This window comes from Nannospalax galili, unplaced genomic scaffold (assembly GCF_000622305.1).
Source record: "Nannospalax galili isolate Female #2095 unplaced genomic scaffold, S.galili_v1.0 scaffold1639, whole genome shotgun sequence".
Taxonomy (NCBI): domain Eukaryota; kingdom Metazoa; phylum Chordata; class Mammalia; order Rodentia; family Spalacidae; genus Nannospalax; species Nannospalax galili.
In genome coordinates, this window is record NW_008343206.1 from 1,507,979 (window position 1) to 1,528,129 (window position 20,151).

General features: G+C 48.9%; 1 protein-coding gene across 1 annotated transcript in view; it reads left to right on the forward strand.

Moving 5' to 3' along the window:
* The window catches only part of Ifitm10 (interferon induced transmembrane protein 10), a 12,309-nt gene extending 6,143 nt beyond the window's left edge, over positions 1-6,166 (forward strand). The window contains exon 5 of the mRNA XM_029566494.1: positions 5,583-6,166. Coding sequence (XP_029422354.1) covers positions 5,583-5,732 — 150 coding nt within the window. The 3' untranslated portion in view covers positions 5,733-6,166. The remainder of the gene's footprint in view (positions 1-5,582) is intronic.
* The last annotated feature ends 13,985 nt before the right edge of the window (positions 6,167-20,151 follow it).

Consider the following 20,151-nt stretch of genomic DNA (forward strand, 5'->3'; position numbering starts at 1 on the left):
GCCTTCCCTCCCTCCCAGCCTCCCCCTGCCTTCCCTCCTTCTTCCACCAGTCTCTGAATGCTGTCCACCAACATACCATGTCATGCATCTGGCCTCCTGTCCACCCACAAACCCATATGTCCTCTGATGCTATGCCCATCCTTTCATGATCTATCTTTCCTCCATTCTGACTTTCCTGTTTCAGGGACCATCCAGCCACCAGCCACCTATGACCTATTCATCCATTTTCCTCTCTCTCTTCCCCACCTGTGCCCATCCTTTACCCTCTGTCCACAGTTGCACACCCACAGGTTCAGGGTGTCTCCAGTTCAGAACAAACCATGTACTTGCTGTGGGACCTTACATCAATAACTCTCCATACCTCACTCTTCCTGGTGTCCATTCTTCAAAGTGTGGTTGAGAGATGTTGCTCTGTGTGGTGCTGTCAGAGCACACCCTAAGAGCCGTTTCATTTTCCCACTATTATTCCATCCTTTCCTCATTCTGACCTGCATACCTCTGCTCACTAACCCGCCTTATGTAGAATTTTACCCCAACATCCATCCATCCCTCCATCCATCCATCCATCCACCCTTCCACTCACCCACCCATATACTCATTCATCCATCCATCCATCATCCATCCATCCACCCACTGATCCATCCATTCATCTATCCTCTATCCATCATCCATCCATCATCCATCATCCATCTAGCCATCATCCATCCATCCACCAACACATTCATACATCCATCTACCCACCCATCCATTCATCCACCATCCACCGATCATCCATTCATCTATCATTCATTCATCCATCCATCCAGCCACCTATCCATCCATCCACACATCCATCCATTATCCACCCATCCATCCATCTACCCATCTATCCATCCACCATCCACCCATCCATCATCCATCAATCCATTCACCCATCCATCCATCCATTCACCTATTCATCCATCCATTCACCCATCCATTCGCCTACCCATCCATCCACCCATCCATCCACCCACCCACCCATCCATCCACTCATCCATCAGCCACCCATCATCCATCCATCATCCATCCTCTCATCCATCATTCACCAATCCATTCATCTACCCATCTAGCCATCTACTCATCCATCCACTCACCCATCCATCTACCCATCCACCATCATCCACCCATCCATCCATCCATCATCCACCATCTACCCATCCATCCATCATCCACCCATCCATCCATCCATCATCCACCATCCATCCATCATCCATCCACTCACCCATCCATCCACCTATCCATCCATTCATCCATCATCTACTCATCATCCATCCATCAATCATTCACCCACCCATCCATCCATCATCCACCATCTACCCATCCATCATCCACCATCCATCCATCCATCATCCACCATCCATCCATCATCCATCCACTCACCCATCCATCCACCCATCTACCCATCCATCTATCATTCACCCACCCATCCATCCATCATCCACCCATTCACCCATCCATCCACCCATCTACCCATCCATCCATCCATCCATGAATTCACTGACCTCAAACATCCATCCTTTCCCCAGCTGTGTCCCTGCAGCCATCTTCTCTTCTATTTCTTCTTCCTTCCCCTTTACCCCTCCCAGCTTCTGCCCTGTCCATCTGCCCCATCCAATCATTTATTGATATGTATGTGGTTGCAAGTGTACTTGACCATCCTACATGCCCAGCTGCAGACCTGATGTTCCTAGTCCTTCGAGCATTCACTCATCTCTCTCTCTCCCTCCCTCCCTCTCACTCTCACTCTTGCTCCCCCCCACCTCCAGACTGGCCTCAAACCCACTATGTAGTTAAGGCTGATCTTGAAATCCTGATCCTCCTGCCTCCACCTCCCAAGTGCAGGAATTACTGGCACGTGCCGTCGCACCCAGTTTATGCTGTGGTGAGGAGGGAGCCCAGGGCTTCAGGCAGCTCCACAAGCTCTCTACCAACTGAGCCACAGCCTCTGCCCTTCTCTATCTACTTCTGTATTCCCTTTCCATCTCAGTTAGTCCGTTTGTCCATCCATTCAGCCTGTTCCTTTCTGCCCTGTCCATTCCACCCCACCCACCTGTTTCATCATGCAGTCTAAACCACTTGTCCATGTTCTCCCATTGTATCCACCCTCCTGGCCATCCCACTGGCCACCCACCATACCACTTCTCCTTTCCTTCATCATGTGTCTCTCTGAGCCTTCTGTTCACTGCCCGCAGTCCAAGTCATCTGCCGTGGTCTGTGTGTAATGAGTTACCCAAATGCAAGCCTTCCCCACAGCTCTGCCACTGCAGCTCTGTTGGGGTCTGGTCAGATCTGCCCTGTTCTGGGCTTCACGCTGTTTGTGTCTCTGTGAGGCTCAGGTTGGTGGACCAGGCAAGGGTCTCCACGGAGCTCTTTTATAAGCTATCCATGAGGTCTGCCTCCCAAATCACCCTTGAAGGCCCCTGCCATCATGGGGCCAGAACATCTGTGTGTAAGTTGGGGGAACACAGATACCCAGAGCATAGCACTTCATGCCCACCACGTTCACGATCTCACTCACATTCCATTCCTTGTTCCTGTTCCTCCAGAGTCAGCTGCGTCCCCACTGATGTGTCTCCATGTTCATGTGGGACCAAGTTGGTCACACTGATCTGGTGGCAAACATCCCCTCAGTCAGATCTTTCTGGGTCACCTGCTGTGACTGGCTCTCCCTGGACTCAGCAGTCTCTTGGCATCTTTGGATTTCTTTGCAGCCCACTTAACCCACAGATTGAGCTCTGACTTGCTTAGGCTGCAATTTGTGCATTTTGTGAATTCTTTCCTGGCCTGAAAGCCATGAGGAAAGAGGGGTTCTGTGCTCCTTGTTGTATACCAGGACATGGAATGGAAATCACAGCTGCTGTTAAACACCCAGGATGCCAGAGCAGGTGCTGAATAACGATTGATTGATTGATTGATTGATTGATTGATTGATTGGGCTGATTATGAATCCATCCCCATCTCCCATTCATCAGTCTATAGTATATTATTTTTTAATATTTTATTTGTTATTTATTTAACAGAGCATAGGATAGGGGTTTAGTTACAAAAGAGTGGGTGCCCACATTGCAGCTATGCCATTACGGTATATTCTTTAAACCACCTCCTTTCCCTCACCCATCCCACATGCAGTCACACATCTGTGTATCCACTCTCCCCACCCATCCAAAACATGTGCCTAGGTATCCATTCCAATGGCATAAATACTTTATCACACCCCATTGTACTGGATAGCTTTAGTGCCACCTTGACACACCTGGGTTGATGGAGCCTCAATTGGAGAATTACTTCCATTGGACTGGCCTGTGGCCATGTCTGAGGGGCATCTTCTTGATGAGTTATGTGGGAGGGCCCAGCCCACTGTGGGTGGTGCCACCCCTGGGCAGGTGGGCCTGTGTTGCATAAGAAAGCAGACTGAGCAGGGGCCAAGGGAGCAAGTCAGTAAGCAGCGTTCCTCCATGGCCTGTGTTCCAGCTCCTGCCTCCAGGTTCCTGACCTGAGTTCCTACCTTGGGCTCCCTGATGAACTGTGACCTGGGAGATGTAAGATAAATAAACCCTTTCCTCCCCAATTTGGTAGTGGTCAGAGAATTTTGTTATAGCAACGGAGAAAAAAACTAGGACAGCCATGTACCTGTCCAACCATCTGACATACCTTCATAGCTCCATCTGTCCTTCTGCCCCACACGTCCAGCACGTTCATATACACATGTGCTCAGTGGTCCACCTGTCACATATAACAAGCATCCACCCAAGTCTTCCTCTAGCCTCCTGTCCTGTCCATTTGTTCCTCTGTGTACCTGCCCCATTCATCCACAGTCAGATTCACCTACCTGCTTTTCCCATACATCCAACACACATCAACACACCAGCTGCCCAGCTGCCCAGCTGCCCTAGCTACTTAGCATATATTTGCAAGTTCAGCTTCCCATCCACCCTACTCACCTGACATTCATTCCTGTATCCATGACCACCCTCTGGCCTCCAGAATTGTGAAAGAATAAATATCTATTTTTTTAATTTTTAAAATCTTTTATTATTTTATGTGTATGAGTATATTGCCTACAGGTATGTAAGTGCACCCATGTCGTGTAATGTCCAAGGGGGGTCAGAAGAGGGCGTTGGATTCCCTGGAATTGGAATTATGGATGGTTGTTAGTTGCCACATGAGCGCTGGGAACCAAACCTGGGTCCACTGGGAGAGCAACCAGCGCTCTTAACCACTGAGCCATTTCCCCAGCCCCCTAAATATCCCCCCCTTTTTTTAAAAAAAAAAAAGATCAAGGGTAGGATGAGGCTCCTTTTTGTCTTTTCTGCTAGTTAGCCTTGTTCTAGAATCATCTTTACCTTCCTCAAAAGAGCCTCGGGCCAGATGCTGTGTCAGAACTGTGAAGCTGACCATGAGGCCCTTCCCACCTCTGTGAGGCAGGTACTCTACTGTGTCCACACCACAGGCGAGCGCTCCAAGCAACAACAGGCTTGTTAACTGCCCCAGATCACTAGCAGGCACCTGCAGAGGCAGAACTTCGGCCCAGTGGGTCTCTGGCAGTACCTGTCACTCCTTGTCTGTAACCTGGAGGAAGGGTTGAGAAGAGGACGTAGACTATTTGTCGCTACCCGGCCAATAATCACAATGGGATAGTTTAGCTAGATATAGAACCCGTGGGCTGGAGAGTCGTGTGTCAACACACATGCATCTGTGGAAATAGGATTTTATATTACAGTTGAAAAACAAGTGGGGGGTTGGAGAGACAGCTCAGCGGTTAAGAGCGCTGGCTGCTCTTGCAGAGGACCCAGGTTCGATTCCCAGCACCCACGTGGTGGCTAACAACCATCCTAACTCCAGTTCCAGGGGATCCAATGCCCTCTTCCAGCCTCTGTGGGCATTACATAACATGGGCACACTTACACACATGCAGGCAATACACTCATACATGTAAAATAAAAATAACAAATAAAATATCAAAAAGATCCCTTCAGACTTAATGAGAAGTTGTCCAAAACAAAACGGAAATTTCTAGGCACCCTTCACAGGGTCACAGCTGTCCTTGCCATCTCTGGCTGAACACTCTTTATAAACCTTGGGAGCTGATGCTGTGACTGCCTCCCCAAACAAGGGCACATACTTCCAGGACACGGGCACAGAGGTCATTTGACGCTCACACCTGCTCCTCACACCTGCCAGTTGCCCTGTGGCTACTCCTTAAAGATCTCCAGCCTCCCCTCCTCAATCTCTGTCTCCCTCCTCAGTTGGACTCTGTCCCCCTTCACTGCTAGTCTTTGTGCCTCTTCTGCTGCCCTCCTCCCCTCCTCCTCCTGCTCCTCTTCCTCCTCTGCCTCCTGTTCCTCCTCCTCTTCCTCCTCCTCCTCCTCTTCCTCCTCTTATTTCTCCTCTTCCTCCTCCACCTCCTGCTCCTCCTCCTCTTCCTCCTTCTCCTCCTCTTCCTCCTCCTCTTCCCCCCCTCCTCTTCCTCCTCCTCCTCTTCCTCCTCCTCTTCCTCCTCCTCCTCCTCTTCCTCCTTCTCCTCTGACCTCCACCTCTCTTCTTCCTCTTCCTGCCTCCAGGTTCGGGACAAGAAGCTCCTCAATGATCTGAACGGAGCTGTGGAAGATGCCAAGACAGCAAGGCTGTTCAACATCACCAGCTCTGCGCTGGCAGCCTCCTGCATCATCCTCATCTTCATTTTCCTGCGGTACCCCCTCAGCGACTACTGAGCCTGGCAGGCTTAAGCCTGGAGACTCATGGTGATGGAGACTCAGGATGCTGAGAACATGGGGCAGAATGGGCTTCTGCCAAAGCCCAGAACTGTGCACAGCAGCCAAGAGGCCAGAAGCTGAGTGCCTACCAGAGCTGCTGTTCCTCCCAGCCACCCTGTCTGCCTCCTGCCCCTGCCCTGCGGTCACTGGGACCCTGGGCTTCCTCCCACACTGCTCTGCTGCCAGCGGCTGCCATCCCTGCCCCCACGCACCTTGCCCAGGCTCCTGGGCCCCTCAGACACCCAGTAAGAAGGGCTGACATGGGAGCTCCCAGGATGGGGACTGTGAGCACTAGGAGCTCCCTCACTCCCAACCCTGGCCTCCTCCAAGCTGTGACCCTGCTCCAAGCTCTTGTATCTGTGAACTTTCAATAAAACACCTGTCCAGCTCAACTCCATGTCAGGCTTGGTCTTGGAGTCACCTGGAGGTTTGGGGACATCTGTCAGAGGCTGCTGGGTGGTCAGGCCCTAGAGCTTGGACATAGCTAACTTCTCAGGAGGCTTGCTAAGAAACCTGTGACCATCTGATGACCAGTCATATAGGATGATAACGTGAGGGGTGTTAGATAGAGGGACCCCTACACGGGGTCCACAGAGTCAGTCTGTGCAGAGGGGGAGGGATATACAGGGTGTGCAATATACAGGGTCCCACAGTGAGGGTGGAGCCCTGCCAGTTCCTGGGCATCCCGTAGGACATTGAGTGGGTTCCCACCTGCTCCTCCCCCCAGCTCCTCATCTCTGAAATGGGGGAAAAGGTTTTCATGTCCTTTGACACCCTGCAGAAGTCAACCAAAGTTCACAGTTCATAGGTCAAGGTCAGCAGCAGCTGTATTGGTCCAGAGAGTTGCTGTCCACAGAGGGGCACTCCCCCATGAACCTGGGGATGCGGATAGGAGCTGAAGAATGTGAGGTAGGAAAGGGTGGTGGTGGACTGCAGAGCCCTCCTACCTTGGGAGGGCCTGGCTGGTCTGGGAAGAAAGAAATTCCACCCAGGATGGTGGCGCACGCCTTTAATTCCAGAGGTTGGGAGGCAGAGGCAGGCAGATCGCTTCTAGATCAAGACCAGCCTGGTCTACATAGGGATTTCCAGGCGGGCTGGGGCTACAGGGAGACACTGTCTCAAAAAAAAAAAAAAAAAAAAGGAAAAATCAAAACAAACAAACAAAAAATCCTGTGGGACTCAAGTAGGGCTCAAGTGGGCCTCAGTCCCCCAAGAAGGCAGGTGGATGGTGTCCAATGGTATGGTGGTGTGACACACTCAGTAGTGTGCAGGCGTGGCGGAGACATGGCGCGTTGTTCTGATTTCTCATCACACCTTCTACAGTATCAGGACCGTCGCAGATGGAACAGGAAGGTACTGTGGCAGGCAGTGGGCACCGAGCATGGATGGCGGTCAGTGGAAGGCTGAGCGGAGGCAGCAGTTTGAGGCAATACCGGCCACACCCGGCAGACAGACAGGGCTGTGGACAATAATGAGAGAAAAGGGGGACTCGGAATCACGCCAGTTCGGGGCCATCCTGGGCTACAGCTCTGCTCTCAAAACAAGCAAACAACAAAACGAAAAACGGCTGGGAGGGAATGCTCTCGGTCTGCCCAGATTCCAGCAAGCGGGCCGACCCTCTGCCTGCCGGGTGCGCTTGCCTTCCCCACCTTCAGACCAGGAACCACAGTCTAATCTCCCCAAGCTGTTTCTCCCAAGTGCTCAGTCAAAGTAACAACTGCGTGTCTGTACTGCAGACCACCAAACAGATGGAAAGGCCTTCAAAGTAGTCTGAGAGGCTGGGGAGATGGGCACATCTTTAACCCCAGCACTTGGGGCACAGGCAGGCAGATTTCTGTGAGTTCTAGGCCAGCCTGGTCTATACAGAGAGTCCCAGGTCAGACAGGACTATATAGTGAGACTCCATCTAAAAAACCAACCAAATCAAATAACAACAAAAAACAGCCAGAAAGAGAGGAACAAAGATTATTTTCAAAACTGTGAGATAGACGTCACTTTTCACCGAAAGCGATGGGCCGCTCATCACCTGCAGGAAAGACTGTTTCTTTAAAATTTTTTTTAACTCAAAGACCAGACGTGGTGGTGCACGCCTTTAATCCCAGCACTTGAGAGGCAGAGGCAGGTGGAGTTTTGTGAGTTCAAGGTCAGCCTGGTCGACATAGTGAGTTCCAAGTCCCTTGGGGCTACAGGGAGACCCTGTCTCAAAAAAGACAAAAAACTAAAAAGAAGTGAAAGGTCCTGGGGAGGTGGCTCAGTGATTAGAAACACTGGCTTCTCTTGCAGAAGACTAGTTCGATTCCCAGCACCCACATGGCAGCTCATAACGGACCACAGCTCCAGGGGATCCAACACCCTCTTCTGGCCTCCACAGGTACTACAGCAGACTAGCAGTAGCAGGTGTGGTCTCTGGACAGAGTCGCCACCGGCTCCTCCCCTGGTGTTTCTGCTGTCACTCACAGAGCACCCCCAGCTGGAGCTCAGGAGGAAAATCCATTGATTTCTTCCAAATCTTGAAGTGGAAGACAAGGCTGGGGGCCACCTGGGGAGCATCTGTCGGCAACACCCTGAGGTTCACAGAGCAGCTGTGAAGAGACGCAAGACATAGCCAAGATGGCATCTGTTAGAGCTGTACCCACAAGCCTGCTCATCTACGGTGAGCCTCCGTGGCCTAGGCCTCCTGAAGGCCCATTACTGCCTTGCAGAGGGGTTGGTGGAGCTGTGAGGGGTACACTCTTCAAGCCGGCACCTGGTGTCCAAGTGCTGGTTCTGAGGCACAAACACCCCCCCACCAATCTCCCTGGGGAAACGGTCTGTCCAGGGCTGGGACTGGGAAGCACAGGTGAGCCCTAAGCTTCCTGTAACAAGAGCAGAGAGCTGGAACATTGTGACCTGCTTACTCAACGGGAAGCCACCGGTTCGCACGGACTAACAAGCCGGTTCAGTGAACACAGGAGTCTTCAGCCTTGGAGAAACTTCCTAAAGAATTATGACAGTGACAAAGGGAGCCCAGCAACTCTGTGGGCTCTGAGACGCCTAGTGGTCAGTGTTTTGGCTCATCCCTGATTTAAGAGGAGGTCACCCACCGGCCTGCCACGAGAGGACGGCACCCCAACAAGTGTCACTCTGTGAACTCTCTGCCTGCAGGTCCCCCACAAGGCACAGGCTGAAGCCCCATTCGCAGTGGGGTGGCATTTGGAGGTGTGGTTAGGGGAGGGATTTGGAGAGAGAAGCATCCCAGTAAGGAGTCGCCCAAGGATCTCTCTATCTAACGAGGCCTGGAGGGGCCCCACCCAGAGCTGGATCTACCCTGGCTTCCTCCACTGCTCTACAGCCTTAACACCACCAGACTCCAGCGTCTGTAATCACAGCCCCCAGCCAGTCTGTGATGGCTTCTTACCAGAGCAGAGCTGACTGATCCACTGCCAAAAGGTTAAACAAACTGCTACAGACCAGAATGACTTCCTGAGCAAAAGGTGGTCCAGGTTCTGAAAGTGGAGGAAGAAGGAAGGTCCCTGAAGCTGCCGCAGGCTACAGGCAGTCACAGATCAACAGCTGATCACTTCCTTAACGTTATCTTCATTTAAACGAGTCGCTTTTTAGTCCATTCGCAGTTAACCATTTCCTTTGCGGACTGAAGTTCCCAGAAAATAAATCTCATTGTTGTTAAACATTCTACAAGGCTGATTGTCTGGTTGGAACATGGGGCTGGAGAGCTGGAATGTGGCAGCTCCTGAGTCAAATTTCCTTGCCCTATCTTTAGCCTCCTAAATCCCCATTCATTGCTTGCATCTGTGAATGACCTAACGTCCTTGGGACTGTCAGGCAAAACCTTTCTATGCCATTCCTTAGCACCCGAGACGTCTCCCCTGTGCTGTGACCTACCTGCCTGTTCGCACTAATGTGTTTGAAAAGTGGTTTGATTTATGACTATAAAAACTTGATGAAACTGTCACCACATCAGAGTGTCAGTTACCCCAAATACCATATTCCAACGTGGTGACCATTTCATGGGCTTGTCTGTGGGGGATTGTCATCATTGATTGATGCAGGGGGGCCAAACCCATTGTGGACAGCAGCATTGGCCAGGCAGATGGTCCTGGGCTGTATATTAGCTGAGCGTGAGCCTGTGAGCCAGCCACCCACCAGCGTTCCTTCATGGCTTTTACTTCAAGTCCCTGACTTTCTTTAATATTAGACTGTGCCTTGGAAGTGTGAGAAGAAAAAACAAAAAAACCCAAAAAACTTCCCTCCCTCTGCTGGTTAGTTTTTGTCTGACAAAAACCTGGACCTTCCTGAAAATAGGGAACCTAAATTAAGGAATTTCCTCCATTAGACTGACCTGAGGGTGTATCTGTGAGGCATTTTCCTCATTGTTAATAGATATAGGAGGGCCCAGCCCACTGTGGGCGGTGCCATCCCTGGGCAGGTGGCCTGGGCTGTATAAGAAGGCAGCTGAGCGAGCCAGGAGAGCAAGCCAGTGAGCAGTGTTCCTCCATGGTCTCTGCTTCGGCTCCTGCCTCCAGCCAGGTTCCTGACAATAAACCCTTTTCTCCCCAAGCTTTTTAGTTAAGGTGTTTCGTCACAGCAGCAGAATGCAAACTGGGACAGCTTCTTGAGTCGCTTTCGGTAGGAGTGTTTAACCACAGTTGCAGAAATCAAACCAGAGCAGAGACTCTACCAAGAGAGGACTCCAGACTTCAGGAAGGGCCTGGATCTTTCCACGATCCCTAAGACTTTTCTTTGTACTAGAATATAATCTGCTTTTCTAAGCATTTCCATGTTGAAAGACACATATTTGTAGGCATCTTCAACGCATGTCACCTGTGACCAGTGGCTGATTGTGTGGTTGATATTTTCTCCCAACTTCTTGATCCTTTTTTTCCTGGCTTAACTGCTCTGTAAGTTACTAATCGAGGTGAATCAAATCTTCTAATTCTCCTCCTAGGTATGTCTTGGTTTCCTTTTAGTTGTTAAACATTGCCTTATGTATTTTTAAGCTATATTATTAGATAGCTACATACAAGTTTAAGATCATTAACTCTTCCTGAATTGGTCCCTTAATAATATAAAACGATTCCTTTTTAAAAGAGAGACTCTATTTATTTTTAATTATAAGTATGTGGCCAGGGTTGGGCAGGGGAGTCCAGTTGCCTGTGGAGTCCAGAAGACGCTATCTGATCCCCTGGATCTGGGGTTATTTGGGGTTGTGAGCTACCTGATAGGGGTGTTGGAAACTGAACTAGGTGCTCCTTGCAAGAGCAGTACGTGCTGTCAACCCATGAGCCGTATCTCCAGCCCCATAAATGATTCCTTTAATGGCTTCCAATAATTCATTTATTAAGTCTACCATTTTTTTTGAGTATTCATCTGGCTACCCCCGTTTTGTTTGAATTCGTGATTGTAAACTGAATCATCTTTCCTCTCTTTGTTGAGAACAGTTAGAGCATTTTACAAAGCTTGTTTTTAAGCTGCATTAAGGGCTAGAGAGATGACTGTGTTGGTAAAGGCTTTGCCACACAAGCATGATGGCCAGAGTTTGAGCCCCAGAATCTAGGTAAAAAGCAGGGTGTGGTGGTGCATGCTTGTAATCCCAGCACAGGGGAGGTGGAGACAGAAGATCTTTGTGGCTTGCTGGTCAGTCAGCCCAGCCTGCTCGGTGAGCTCCAGTCCAGGGAGCGACTTTGTCTCAAAGACACAGAATGGATGGAATGACCTGGAGGTTTTCCGCTAGTGTCCACATGTACCCAGAACACACACACACACACACACACACACACACACACACACACACGTTGCATCAGTTACATTTGACTTTTGTTACCCACCCCAAACCAGTACTTCCTTCTTTCAAAAATTAATTTTTGTCTAGCATGGTGGTGCACACCTTTAGTTCCAGCCCTGGGGAGGCAGAGGCAGGGCTCTGGGAGTTCAAGATGTCCTGGTCTACATAGAGAGTTCCAGGTCAGCCAAGGCTACATAGTGAGATCCTGCCTCAAATTTTTTAAAAAAGTGTGTGTGTATGTGTCTGTGTGTCTGTGTGTGTGTCTGTGTGTGTGTGTGTCTGTGTGTCTGTGTGTGTGTGTCTGTGTGTGTGTGTGTGTCTGTGTGTGTGTCTGTGTGTCTGTGTGTCTGTGTGTCTGTGTGTGTGTCTGTGTGTCTGTGTGTGTGTAGGTTTGCACACATGAGTGTAGGTACTCACAAGTGTGGGTGACTATGGAGGTGATGGGGTCTTTGGATCCCCTGGAGCTGGAGTTAGAAGTGGTTTTGAGCTGGGGCTGGAGAGAGGAATCCATAGTTTTTTTTAAAATAATTTATTGAGAAATTCATACATTCATATAAGGTATTTTGATCAAATCCATGCCCACTCCCTCCCCTCCAACTCTTCCCGTATCTCCCCATCACTTTTTCCTGATAATTTCATGTACTCTTTCTTCTTTATTTTTTTATGAGGCTTTGGCTACTCTAACATTCCCCTTTCTGAAGAGGTAATTCTAAAATCTTTTAAGCATTAGATAAAAGCTTCTAAATATTTTCAACATTTTTGGCCTTTGGAATGGAGTAGGTTGGTTAAGAGGCCCAAGGACATTATGAGTTTTAGCCAAGAAACTGGCTACTTTTCTTTGGGGTCTTTTTACCCTAACTGCCTAGCCAATTCCTACCTCCTATTCTTATCACACTGTCCTTTGAAGAGCTTACCCAACTTGCGGATAGGGAATCAGGACACAGACTGTTCTGGCTTCTTCCATGTTGAACAGGGTCACAGGGAGAGGCAATTCGAGCACCCCTTCAGTGGGTCTATCTAAAAGACTCCCAAATTGCATAACTCTTATCTCTAGCGGGAAAAGAAGTCCTTGACTGGTAAATAGGAGATGTGAAGGAGAAGTAATGGCAAGAGTAATTAGCATTACAAGTTCTAGACAGGGAACTAGAAAAACGTCAGAACAGGGCAATTTTCAAATGTTCATATGAGAATCCATTGGAGTTTCTTGACAAGGGCTTCCAAAAGCATCCCTGTATTGGGTTCCTCCTCATTTTTCTTTTGTCTGCCAAGGTGGGACTCAAGGGTGATGGATTCAGGATTTGCTTTCAGGTATTTTGATAGCTGTTGGAGTGGTTAGAATCAGTGACAGTTCCCTCTCAAAGGCTTCATCACGTGGAGGCAGGATCCAGGCTCACTCAGGCAGTCCCCCCGCATTCTCAGCCCCTAAGCCAGAGGGAGGCTAGAACCCAGCACTCCATAGGGGTCTCCATAGTTAAGAGCACTAACTGCTCCTGCAGAGGACCCAGGTTCAAATCCCAGCATCCACATGGCAGCTAACAACTATCTGTAACTCCAGTTCTAGGGGATACAATGTCCTATTCTGTCCTCCATGGGCATTGCATGACACTGATGCACTTACACGTATGCAGACAATACACTCATACACATAAAATAAAAATAATAAAAAAAAAACAAGTGGTTTGAGCTACCCAACATGGGTGTTAGGAATTGAACCCAGTTACTCTTCAAAAGCAGCAGGTGCTCTTAATTGCTAAGTCATCTCTCCAGCTCCATCATTTAATTTTTTTTATTTATTATTTTTATTTTATGTGTGAGTATATTGTCTGCCTGTGTGTAAGTGCACCCATGTTCTGTAATGCCCACAGAAGTCAAAAGAGGGCATCGGATCCGCTGGAACTGGAGTTATAGACAATTGTTAGCCATCATGTGGGTGCTGGGATTTGAACCCAGGTCCTCTGTAAGAGTAGCCCGGGCTCTTAACCGCTGAGTCCTTTTCCAGCCCCAGCATCCTCATCATTTGTATTTTTAATTTCACAGAACAGCTTTTCATGGAGGACCCTCGAGTGGCCCTGGGACTCTTGCCCTCTCGTAGACCTGGCCTGAGAGAGGATCGGGTTTTAATAGTCTTAATTTAGCTGCATTTGTCTTCCAGAATCTTCACATCTTGGCCCACAATCCAGAGGAGACAGGAGAGGCCCACCTGTTTCTACACAGCCAGCCCCTTCTTCAGGGCCTCTGGCTGAGGCGTCCCGGCTCTTCACCCCGCCTCCTACTGTTCCTGCACTGACACAACACTCTCAGAGGCAGAGTCTTTAAGTTTCCTCAAGCCAGTCTCCCTCAGGAATCTCCTCTACTGCTACCATTTAATTTTCGGATCCATTTGTCAAATAAAAAGCAAAAACAGGCCTATGGACACTCTGGTTAAGTCTGTAGGTGCATCAGGGGAGAGTTCATGTTCTTATGCTAGAATTTTCTGAATCTCTGAGGTACAGGGTCCTCCGTCTTTGTCACGCCTCCTTTAATTTCTCCGCAGAATGCTTCCTCATTCTCCGCAGTTTACGGAGTTTGTTAAATTTATTTCTAGTTATTTGTAAGCAGTTGTAGATGTCACAGTCTGAAATATGTTCTTTAAGTGTGTGTTACTGACACAATGAAATGGGACTGTCTTTCAGACTCTCAGAGCCCCCGCTCAGTATATTTTTCATTTTAATGACTTTTTCTTTTTTTAATATTATTTTTATTTTATGTGTCTGAGTGTATTGCCTGCACATGTGTAAGTGCACCCGTGTCATGCAATGCCCGCAGAGGTCAGAAGGAGGTGTTGGAGTCCCCTGGAACTGGAGTTATAGATGATTGTTAGTTGCCATGTGGGTGCTGGGAACCAAACCCAGGTCCTCTGCAAGAGCAGCCAGTGCTCTTAGCTGCTGATCATCTCTCCAGTCCCCAAGAATTTTCTTCTTAGCTGTATCAGAGCTTTTCTATGTTGGGGCCCAGAACGTCTGATCACAGTCACTTGTCTCCCGCTCACTTCTGACTCACCAGCAAATGCTCTGTTTTCCCTGATTGGCCTCATTTACACTGTGAGGTAGCGACTAGGAACCAGGCTTTCCTATCGAATCCTCATCCTGGGATGAGCCCTTCCAGGCTGAGTGGCTTTCTGTGACATTTGTGCCAGGCATTTCTAGTTCTCTTGTATTTGCATAAGGAAGCTTTCTACTATTCATAATGTGCCCAACTGCAGAGATGATAGGAAAGATCTTCCCTTCTGTAAAAACATGCATTAAAAAGTAATAAAGCTTGGGACTGGGGAGAGGTTCAGTGGGTGTTGTTCAGAGGACTGTCCTCTGAGCCAAACAACCACCATTTCCAGTCCAGCTGTGTGTCCTTGCAAATAATCTTCACTGCTGGGCTTGTTACTACTGAGCATCAGAACGGGAGGGCGTGGGACCTTCACCAGGTCAAGCCACTCCTTCCAACCCATTGTTTGCAATTCTGCCCTAATTGCACAAGGCCTCAGAGAGGGGCTAGAGTGTATAGGCTACGAAGGACTGGAGGAAGGGGGCACTCCATCCAGCCATGGGGTAGTCATCATCCACGCTGGGTGCAGACTTCCTAGTGTGGCTGCTTTAAGGTCACCCACACTTCTGCTCCAGCAAGGCTAATAAACTCATTGCTCCCCAGAGAGAACTTTGGTGGAATCACACCTGGGTTTGTCCTTGGGACCTTGGGAAGAGGTATAGAAGTTGTTTACAACTCCTCCAGGGAAGGAGTTTTAACAGCAGTAGGTTAGGTGCCTGCCACGTTGTTATGGAGTTCGTGACCACTGGGAAAGACAACCCAGACTCAAACATTTCCAAATCAGCTAAATTAAGCTTTTACAATTTTATCAGAATTTTAAAGAAAAAAATCCTCAAGGTAGGCGAGCTGGTGATCTTGGCAGCCGCCTTGAGGAGATGAATGGTGGGAAGGAAGAAAGCCACGGAGCCGTGCAGGGTTAGAGCCTGGTGGATGGCAGACACGTGGCTGACTGGCAGCCACATGGCTGGGAGAAGGAAGCTTTAGAGAAGTAAAGAAATACAAGATGCTGGGGCGGCCCAAAGCCTTGAAGAAAGCGTGTTTAGTAAGAAAGACATGAAGAAGAAAAGGAGAAATTATGCTTCCTTGAAGAACAGGGACACAGGCAGCTCACAGACTACATGGCTGTAGTTAGGAAATTCTGCCCCAGTAGGCAGGATTCCAGGCAGGAAGAACTTGCTATCTCATTAACACCCTAGGTACCGTCCATGTATTTAGTATGACTCGCCTCCCTAGGGGTGGTCCTATGACGAGATGATTGACCAGTTAAACTTACACAATATGGAGGCACTCAGGGTATTATAATGTAGCCCTGAGGACTGGGTTCATCTCTCCAGGCGGGGGGCGGGGGGGTACACAGGCAGACTCCTGGGGCTCGCTGGCCCGCCAGCCTAGCCAGATCAGTAAGCACCAGGTGATGGAGTGTGTACAGAAATAACAAATACAATAAAATATAATTGTACAATAAAAATTTTTATCTTTTTTAGAATAATAATAAAATTTAAGAAGAAAAATAATAAAGCTCATGGGAAAATAGTCTGGGGATAGAGTTGCACCACACCGTGAACTTCGCACAGAAGTCTAGTCCGAGGTGCTCATTAGGCCCACCATGGCTCTGTCTCACCGGCAGCTAGCCTGAGCCTTGGGAGTCCTGTGGGAGCCTCTCGGGGCTCCTATGAAAGGTGGGATTCAGGCTCCCCAGAGTGTGGAGGCTTGTGCACATTAGTGAACACGGGGAAATGCCCTGCTGGCTTCTGGATTTGGACACTTAGCCTCCCCGGTCAGCTGATGTGGAGCCTTGGACCAGTCCTGGAAGACACAAGTCCTGCTTTTCCTGTGTGAAAAGAAGGCTCCTCAGGGGCGGTGTGGCTTGGCAGAATTTGGGTTCATCCTCAGCAGAAACAACAAAATGTCTCTTCCACCCAATTTTAGCTTTTTCTTCTCCCTAAAAAAGTACCTTTTAAAAATTACATTGTGTGGTGTGTGTGTGTGTGTGTGTGTGTGTCTGTGGTGTGTGTGTGGGGTGTGTGTGTGTGTATGTGTGGTGTGTGTGTGGGGTGTGTGTGTGGTGTGTGTGTGTGTGTGCAGGCATGGTTCGAACCTGCCTCTATCCTTCCTAACTGTGCAACCTAATGTATGTAAAATAAGGCTAGAGAGATGGCCCCATGGGTAAAGCACGCACTTTGCAAGTGTCAAGTCCACATAAAGCTAGACATGGTTAGTACACGTCTGTAGTCCAGCACTCATAGGTAAACTGAGAGCTTCTACAGAAGAATGGAAGACACAGACAGGAGACTCCCTGGAGGCTCCCAGGCTGGCTAGCCTGGAGCATGTAGTAGAGAAATCTTGTCTAAACAAGGTGGAAGGTAAGAACCAAGACTGAGGTTGTCTTCTGACCTCAGCATGTATGCCATGGAGTGTCTACACACACACAAACACGCATATCCACACACACGCATCATACACATAAACAGAAAATTGAGCGTGTGTGTGTGTTTGTGTATGAGTATGTGTGTGTGTGTGTGCGTGAGTGTGTGTATGAGTGTGTGTGTGTATGAGTGAGTATGTGTGTGTGTTTGTGTTTGAATGAGTGTGTGTGTATATGAGTGAGTGTGTGTATGAGTGAATGTGTGGTGTATGTGTGTGTGGTGTATGTGTGTGTGGTGTGTGGTGTGTGTGTGTGTGTGTGTGTGTGGCGTGGTGTATGTGTGTGTGGTGTGGTGTGTGTGTGTGTGTGTGTGTGTGTGTGTGTGTGGCGCGGGGTATGTGTGTGTGGGGTGGGGTGTGTGTGTGTGTGTGGCGTGGTGTATGTGTGTGTGGTGTGTGTGTGGGGTGAGTGTGTGGTGTGTGTGTGTGTGTGTGGTGTATGTGTCTGTGGTGTGTGTGTGTGGTGTGTGTGTGGGGTGTGTGTGTGTGTGTGTGTGGCGTGGTGTATGTGTGTGTGGTGTGTGTGTGTGTGTGTGTGTGTGTGTGTGTGGTGTGTGTGCTGTGTGTGTACTGTGTGTTGTGTGTGTGTGTGTGTGTGTGTGTGTGTGTGTGTGTGTGTACCATGGCCCGTGTAGAGGTCCGAGGACAACTGTAGGAGTCCACTCTCTCCTTCCACCATGTGAGTCTTGGAGACGGAGCTCAGGTTGTCAGGCTTGACAGCAGGTGCCTTTACCTGCTGAGCCATCTTACTGGCCCAAGGCTCTATTTTACTAAATATCTTTGTTTTAAAAAATGTGTTATCATGGCCCTGGAGAGATGGCTCAGTGGCTAAGAGTTCGATTCCCAGCACCCACATGGTGGCTAACAGCTGTCTATAACTCCAGTTCCAGGGGAATCCGACGGCCTCTTCTGACCTCTGTGGGCATTGCATGGCATGGGTGCCCTTACACACATGCAGGCAGCACATTTGTACATATAAAAAAATAAGTAAATAAAATATTTTTAAAATTTATTATCATGTGTATGGTGTTTGTGATGGGTATACCTGTGCCCTGGAGTACAAACGATGGTCAGAGAACAATATTTGAGAGTCTGTCTCCTTCCAGGAAGGGACCAAGCAATGGAACTCAGGTTTGCAGAAGCTCCTTCGTCCACTGACCATCTCACTGGCCCTTTTTTATTATTTTTCCACGGATGCTCTTTATTTCTGCATTTTTTAATTTGATTACATGATTTTTCTCCCTTAATAAGCTAAGCTATGGACTGGAGAGATGGCCCAGCAATTAAGAGCACTGCTCATGCAGAGGACCTGAGTCCAATTCTCAGCAACCACATTGGGCAGCATACAACTGCTTGTAACTCCAACTCTGGGAGATCCAACGCCCTCTTCTGGCCTCCACCAGCACTGCACACACACACACACACACACACACACACACACACATGCATATATACATACATAAGTAAAAATAAAAATAAATCTTTAAAAAAATAAGTGAAGGTACTAGAAAATTGCAGTTTTTTCCCCAACATTGAATAACCTTGTGTGCTTGGGCCAAATCTAAATTATCCTCTGTGTATTAGTATTTTTTAAACACTGCTATTTTTGATGCTCTTCCTCAGACGCAGAGGCGCGTGACAGACCAGCCATGGTCCTCCCACTCCCCAGCAGTGGAGGGTGTCTTTGTGCTGTGTTTGGAACAGCAGCTGACAGGACCACGTGCCCTCCCATTTCTAAGTGGGAAGGAGTTATGCTTTGAATGCGAAATGTCCCCCACAAGGTCCCTTGTGTGTAAACACTGGGTCCCCAGCAGCTGGCTCTGGGAGGTCGTAGAACATGCTGGACATGGAGCCAGACGTGGGGCTGCAGGGACGGGACTTGGGGGTCACAGGCTCTCCTTCCATACTGACCTCTCTGCTTCCTGATCCACTGCAGTAACAAGCCTTGCTGTAAGCTCCGGCCCCTCCAAGGGAGCCCTAGCGGCTGGCCTTTCCGTCCACACACCATGTGCCAAATCCTCCCTACCCTAAGCTGCTGCTTCTCAGACACTTGGTCACAGTAACGAGAAAAGTCACTAATACAGACCGTGCTCATTTTGCTTTCAATTTCTCTAGGAGATCCTTTGACTGTCTTCACCGTCTCGCACTGAGTGTGCAGCTGTTAATTCTTTTCTCTCCTTTTTTTTGATTTGTTCTTTGAGATAGGGTCTCATGTAGTCCAGGCTGACCTCAGATTCCCTATGTAGCCAGTCCTAAATTCTGACTTTCTTTTTTATTAATTTATTTTCAGTTTTAAAATTATTTTTATTACGCTTTTTATGTATTTCATACAACAGTTCTTAATCAAAGTTAGATCCCCTCCCCTATTCATGCCCCCTCAACCCCAAACCAGATCTCATGCATTCCGCCATACGTGTTAAGTCCTATTCAGTCAAGCATCTGTACCCAGGTGTCCCTGAGTGTAAATTCATCCGCTGGAGTCTAGTCAGCCCATCCAGAGATTGTAGGTAAGGCAGACTCTCCCTCATTCAGCATCAACCAGTCTCCAATTGTTCTCAGTCTAGGGCTGGCCCATCACCCGTTTCTCTCCTCCCCTCTGGGTCCTTGTCTAATTGAATTAACACGGGTCCTGTGCTGGATGCTACCATTGCCACAAGTTCACATGTGCAATCTTCCAGTGGCCGGAAAGCCTCTGCATCCCTGTGTTCATGAACCAGTCCTGGCTCTTACAATCTCTCCACCCCCTCTTCCAAAATGGTCCCTGAGCCATGGGTGGGTGAGGTGTAATATAGAAGTTCCATCCAGGGACACACACTGCAGTCTCTCATTCATTAAAATCTGGCCAGTGTGGCCGTCTGTGTGCGTCGCACTCTGTTGTGTGAGGAAGTTTCACCCATGAGAGTTGAGGGATGGACTAGTTTTCTCTCCACCCCTCATTCTGTATGTATGTTACGACCTTCCTTCCTTCCTTCCTTCCTTCCTTCCTTCCTTCCTTCCTTCCTTCCTTCCTTCTTCCTTCCTTCCTTCCTCCCTCCTCTCCCTCCTTCCTTCCTCCCTTCTTCCCTCCTTCCTTCCTCCTTCCTTCCCTCTCTC